Source organism: Anoplopoma fimbria, chromosome 5 (assembly GCF_027596085.1).
Source record: "Anoplopoma fimbria isolate UVic2021 breed Golden Eagle Sablefish chromosome 5, Afim_UVic_2022, whole genome shotgun sequence".
Lineage (NCBI taxonomy): Eukaryota > Metazoa > Chordata > Actinopteri > Perciformes > Anoplopomatidae > Anoplopoma > Anoplopoma fimbria.
Window position 1 is genome coordinate 2,768,487 of NC_072453.1, and position 6,596 is coordinate 2,775,082.

At 43.1% G+C, this 6,596-nt stretch overlaps 1 protein-coding gene across 1 annotated transcript; it reads left to right on the top strand.

Annotated features, from left to right (window-relative positions):
* The first annotated feature begins 333 nt into the window (after positions 1-333).
* Positions 334-3,174, top strand: sox8a (SRY-box transcription factor 8a). Its single transcript, XM_054598452.1, has 3 exons — positions 334-817; positions 1,878-2,125; positions 2,240-3,174. Exons 1-3 carry the CDS (start codon positions 471-473, stop codon positions 2,977-2,979), a joined length of 1,335 nt encoding a protein of 444 aa, XP_054454427.1. The 5' UTR covers positions 334-470; the 3' UTR covers positions 2,980-3,174.
* The last annotated feature ends 3,422 nt before the right edge of the window (positions 3,175-6,596 follow it).

A 6,596-nucleotide genomic window follows, 5' to 3' on the forward strand; every position in this document is an offset into this window, starting at 1 on the left:
TGTGTGCACTTTAACTCTATGCTGCTGTAAGCCTGCAAATTTCCCCGCTGCGGGACTAATAAAGGATTATCTTATCTTATCTTATCTTATCTTATCTTATCTTATCTTATCTTATCTTATCTTATCTTATCTTATCTTATCTTATCTTATCTTATCTTATCTTATCTTATGTAATATCGACTTTTAACTTAATTTGCCCCCCCTCTTGCTCAGTTTTGGCAAACTAGGAGGAACTGTGCTTGTAAACCTGTGCAGAGGCCAATGGGACACGAGGGGTGGAGAGATGCAAGTGGGCTAAAGCAGAAAGTACCAACAGGACAGTGTAGGCTGGGCAAAGTGTGCGCAGCTGGGTCGGAGGACGCAGAAGGGAATAAAGAGGAGGATATTGGGATTATACTTGATTTCGGGGTGAAACAGTCTATTTACGCACTTGGAGATATCCTCGGGAAGCAACGATTTACCCGCCAGTAATGACAGAGGAGAAGTCCTCCACGGAGCATGGGTCGGACTCGGAGCCCCCGACCTCTCCGGCGGGGTCCGACGCCCAAGAGGCAGCGCCCAAAACGGAGAGCAGCGCGGCGGCTGAGCGCTTCCCAGCCTGCATCCGGGACGCGGTGTCGCAGGTGCTGAAGGGTTACGACTGGTCTCTGGTACCGGTGCCCTCACACGGGGACAGAGGGCTGAAGAGCAAACCCCGGGTGAAGCGGCCGATGAACGCCTTCATGGTGTGGGCTCAGGCTGCTCGGAGGAAGCTGGCGGACCAGTACCCTCATCTGCACAACGCGGAGCTCAGCAAGACTCTGGGGAAACTCTGGAGGTGGGTGCTCAGTCTGCACCAAAACAGGCTCAGGTTTAACTGAAGATGAGTTAGTATTACATGCATTCTGAGTCTGAAGACCAGCACCGTTTAATAATAATAATAATAATAATAATGAATTTTATTTGTAATGCACTTTATATTGAGCAAACAATCTCAAAGTGCTACATAAGAAAAAAAAAAAAGAAAAGTAAAAGTTAAAATTTAGAGATAGAACGTCTCTCCAAAGGAAACAACTAATGAAAGGCTTTTTTAAAAAGGTAGGTTTTTAGGCCTTTTTTAATCCTGGTTACTTTTATCCCAAATGAGAATTTGACCTTTTTAAAGCAGGACATCTCTTCTGATAAAATGACAGCTAACAAGCAAAAAACAACTAATGCATTAATGAAGTTATCAAGCATTGAAATGATCCTACTAATTGGCTTCAATCAACTTAGTTAGAGTTAAAAACATTTGATGGGGAAGTGCTTGTAAAAAGTGGTGCAGAATTAGAACGCATGCCGAGAGATAGTATGTGTTTTTTCCTTCATGTGCAATACAAAAATATAGTTTGCACTGAAAATGTTACTGAAGGAACGGTATGTGAGTATTATTAACTAAGTGTGATTTAAGTATCAAAAGTAACATTACTCATTTTACAGAAAAAAAAAGACCATTTGTCATACACTATATCATCTTTTTGGATTGTTATTACTGATGCATTGATGTTTACGTAGCATTTCAACTATTATTTATACACTTTTTGGTAGTTCAATCTATATCAATGCATAGGCTTTCATGAGCTCGTCATATGTTTTGTGCGTTAAGTCTTGATTGGTAAAGATAGTTAGATAGTGGATAAAAAAAAGTGCACCTAATTGTGGTGGAGTAAATAGTACATTTGCACAAAATGTCACTAAGGAATATGAATGATTCTTATTTGTCATTTCCGGTCTGGTATTTTAGAGAATTCAACAGTGAACACAGAACATATTGCAACATGTGTACTGTACTGCATAGCCTATATGCATCTGCTGGTGTTTTAAAGGACCTTCAATCATCCAATGACTCTCTTCCTCAGACTTCTCTCTGAAACAGAGAAGCGTCCCTTCGTCGAGGAGGCCGATAGGCTGAGGATGCAGCACAAGAAAGACTACCCGGACTACAAGTACCAGCCACGGAGACGCAAGACTACCAAACCGGGGCAGGGGGACTGTAGACCCGGACCGGTCCAGCAGCAGCAGCAGGGCTTGTACAAGACAGAACCAGGTGTGGCCAGGCTGTCTGGCACAGGGGAAGTGCACCATCATTACCACCCAGACAAGACAGGTTAGATGACTCGCTTTTTAATTTGAATGTGTTGCCACTTACTTCAAATTTTTTTTAAATGTATTGCTTCAGCATGGAAATATTGATTGGCGATTTCTTTGTTTTGGTTTCCAGGTCAGTCTCATGGACCTCCAACACCTCCCACGACCCCTAAAACCGACCTCCACGTGGGGAACAAACATGAAGGCCCGCGGCCCGTGGACAGCAGCTCTGGCTCCGCCCCCCCAACCAACCGTCAGAACATTGACTTCAGTAACGTGGACATCTCGGAGCTCAGCACCGACGTCATCGGCACCATCGACGGATTCGACGTCCACGAGTTCGACCAGTACCTACCCCCCAACAGCCACGGCTCCACCCTTCTGACCCCGCCGGACAGCGGCCACGGACACAGCAACCACCCCGGGTCCTTCCTCCTGCCCGGCATCCACTCTCACAGCATCCCCATTTGGACACCCAAGAGTGGGACTTCCACTGGCGTGTCACCGTCCTCGTCCAGTCGTGACCACAGCCAAAAAACTCAGATTAAAACTGAGCAGATGAGCCCGGGTCACTACGGCAGCTCCTCCTCCTCCACTCCCCCACCTCCACAACCCGAGTACACGTCCCTCAGTTCCTCCACTTCCCCCTCCTCATCCTCCGCCAACCAATCTGACTACACCGACCTCCAAGGCTCCAGTATCTACAGCGCCTTCTCCGGGTACCCCGCCAGTCTGTATCAGTACCCGTACTTTCACTCCTCTCGCAGGCCCTATTCCACTCCTCTAATCAACAGCCTGGCCTTGGCGCCACCTCCGCACAGTCCTCCCTCTGGCTGGGAGCAGCCTATCTACACAACCCTCGGCAGGCCTTGAAGAGGAGGAAACCCCCTCATGTGTTTGGTTATATGGACCAAAGCTTTAATGACTACACAGATTGGGACAGAACAGTAGCCCGCTTTAATGACTTTTAAGAGATTTGTTGACTTAAAATGTTAATTCCTGAGGTTTTGACAAGTGTGTATTTCTAAAGGACAGCGGTGATATCTTTTGGTCAAAGCTTCATATTGCGCGTCAATGTATGGTAAAATTTGTTCATTTTCATGCTGAGAAAATTCCTGAAATTAAAAAAAGATTCTCTTTTCTGAGTGAAAAGGACTGAGGCATGACGTTTAAACCTGCACCGGACACTAAAACGTTCCATTTGAACTCCACACTAATGAGATTTTGGTATGTGAGCAGCACCTATTTAAAACAGGGAGTTTCAGGTTTAATAGGATTTTTTTCCACCGCGGAGCACAGTAGTTTCTTTACCCTCACCTTCACATCGACGGGGTTCAAAGTCAACTGTGTTATATTTTGACTGAATCCGAAGGTATTTCTTTTTTCTTTTTCCCTTTTTATAGGGCAGAATTATGTTAAGGGTCTGCATTATTCTGTGAGGATTTTAAACCAGCAGGAAAGTGTGTTTTATTAAACTGTAAAGAGGCCGATATTTGTGTCCTCTTCTAATTAATATAGGTTAAAAAAAAGATTGCAATTTTGGTAAACACACTAATTCACGCTTTGGGTGCCGATAGTTTGCGGGGCAGATTGATACAACTCTACTGTCTGTTCACTAAATACAAAGCAACCGGCAGCATGGGAGAATTCTCTGTGAGTTCATAACTATGAATGACCCCTTTAGCATTGTTTTCACATTGTCAGTTGATACATTATTATAAAAATACAAACTAATTTAAACTAAACTAATTTATTAATCCATACAAAAAACTAACTGTGCCATGTTATTTCTATTTAGCGACTTCCTGGGGTCTGGTCTAAACTGAACCTAAACCCAAGTCTAAGTCCTCTTTGGGGGTGAAATAGAACACATGTACAACCTTGTAAACACTTTATCTTGCAGGTATTATGTGATCAAAATGTATCACTTCTGTATCTAGGAGAAATTCCGTCACTTTGTCACATACTGGGATCAAGTGTGTGAGTTTACCCATCTTGGTTATATCGAAATACATTTCTGTTCGGGTTAAATCAGGTGCAGGATCCGCTGACAAGGGTTCACTGTAGAAAATAATCGGAAAATTGTAGATTTTAACACTACGTGGCGCTAAAAGAAAGGAATGCAAGGGTCAGAGTCACGCCGCTCAGCAGACAGAACGTTTTTCAAATCGTATATTCCTGTTCTTGGTGCCGACCTGTTCCAACCTCCTGCTGCGCTAACAGTTGGTTTCCAGTCCAGCAGCTGCTCCTGCTGGGTTTCCTGTGTGGAGATTAGCTAATTTCACAGTCGCAGCTCTGGTCGGGAGCGTCGGCAGCAGGGGCCTGATGGACAGGACAGCTGGATTTGGGTTTCCACGCACTGTAACAAGAAATGCTCCGTTGATTTATTACACAGAAAAAACAAGGTTCAACGAGTTGGCATGAATCCAGTCTGACTTTAAATGTGTTTTTAAATTTATCTAAAGGGTTTACACTCAAAATAACGCACAATAGAGTATAATCCCCAAATGGTTGGAACATAGAAATAACAAATAGATAGAGCAGCTTTAGTATTAATAAATGTTTGCAACCATCTCATCTTCTGGACAAACAAGGCGGCTGCTGAGCCGACGTCACGCCCGCTTTTAAACACTTCCTGTGTGGGTCCCACCTGCCTGCTGCAGCTCACTGGCTCACTGTCTGGGCAGTTTACCGTGACAACCTGGTCGCCAACGACAACAAGACGGGCCAGACAGAGGCAACATTGACTTTCCCCTGCAATTCCGTAAGGCCCCTGGAGCCAGTATGTGGAAGTTTGTGTAAGAGTGGCGAGATCATCAGGTGACATTTACACCATCAGAGCAGTTTCACACCCTGTCCTACTGTGAGGGTGCAACTCCACACGTGGTGATCTCCTCTAGCAGGTGACTGATGAGCGCCACCTGCTGGTACATGAAAGAAGTGAACACAGTTGGGCCTTTACGGATAACACTGCAGGTTTGCTATGTGGCCTTTAGGGAGAGCATCTACTTTTATTATATTGTTGTTATGATTATACAATATGTTATGTTAGTATTTTGTTATGTTATCCGCTAATTTATTTACGTCTTTAAATGTTTAACATGTTAAGAACTTCCCCTACATCCTTTTTTTGACAAGTTTGATTCGAAGATCAATCCGGCTCACAAGTCTGTGCATTATGGAGCAAGAGCCAGAAGGCAATTAGCTTAGCATAGCATAGATATATGCCTGCCAACGTCTCTTAAACTCACTAAATCACACATATCTTGGAAAGTATTACTACAGCATATATGTGTGTGAAAAAAAAGTTGCATTAAGACTTTGTTGCCTGAAGTCTCATGACTAAAAGTTTGAAAAAAGACAAGAACCTGGCAGCTTTAAATCAGAAAGAAGTGAGCTTCCCAGACCTGCTCCTCATCTCTGCTTGAGGCTAACACTACTAGCATAATAATAATAATAATAATAATAATAATAAGCCTTTATTAGTCCCACAATGGGGAAATTATTTCTCTGCATTTAACCCATCCCGGAGGAGCAGTGGGCTGCTGCAATGAAGCGCCCGGGGAGCAACTTAACACACCTGATCCTCTGTCTGCGGTTGAGTTGCATTGTGGGTAATGCAGTTGACAGGCTTTTTTTGTGGAAAAAGACAGACAATAAGACAGACAATATCTCTAATTCTAGTCCATTGATTATAATACCTTTTTTTTTTTAAATTGTCAATTGTGAGTTTGACAACGTTATGGGAGCGCAATCAGTGTAGCACTTTTTATCGCAGACATGATAATGGTGTTGACACCTCATCTAACCAAATTCCCAAACTATTCCTCTCACCTGTCTGTATCAGTATTGTCCGGTGAGAGAGCTCCCGTTTTGAAGTAACAGAAGAGCTCCATCTGCTGGAATACGTGGACGAAACTGCATTTTCAGCACAGAGTTTAAAGGATCATTTATAATCATTTTAACTTTGGTGTTGAGTCAAATTAATTGCAGTTCGGTTAAAAATAACTTGAGGGACAAAATTATGAAAAATTTGACTCACATTGCAATAAACCGGAATCATCAACCTATCTTTAGTTGAAAAGTATCATATTTGTACAGTATGTAACCCCAAAAATGACACAGAAATGCAAAGAAATCCAACACTAGATGCAGCTTGATTTCAGATTCATCTGTATTCATGTTAAGATGTTCATGATATAAACAAACTGCCACTGTGATTTAAGGGTCAACACAACAATGTGTCTTTAAAACAAGATGCACAATGTAAATAAAATCAGTTGTAGAGTAGAAGTGTTGTATAAATTACAATCCTGTCACATTACAATCCTTTAAAGCAGCAATAACTGTCGACGGTACAAATAAATAAGAGGACAGCTGTCGGACTGAGGTCGTTAAAGAACCCTGCCCCGGATGACGATCGGCCACCTCCAGCTACGTTAACCGCCACGGTGATCACTGAGAGTTTGTGTCTGTGTATGTGTGTGTTT

Excerpts from the sequence above, each read along its gene's own strand:
- sox8a (XM_054598452.1), top strand. The coding sequence starts at position 471 with ATGACAGAGGAGAAGTCCTCCACGGAGCATGGGTCGGACTCGGAGCCC. Across the intron at positions 818-1,877 it reads ACTCTGGGGAAACTCTGGAG|ACTTCTCTCTGAAACAGAGA; the intron begins GTGGGTGCTCAG and ends TCTCTTCCTCAG. Across the intron at positions 2,126-2,239 it reads TTACCACCCAGACAAGACAG|GTCAGTCTCATGGACCTCCA; the intron begins GTTAGATGACTC and ends TTTGGTTTCCAG.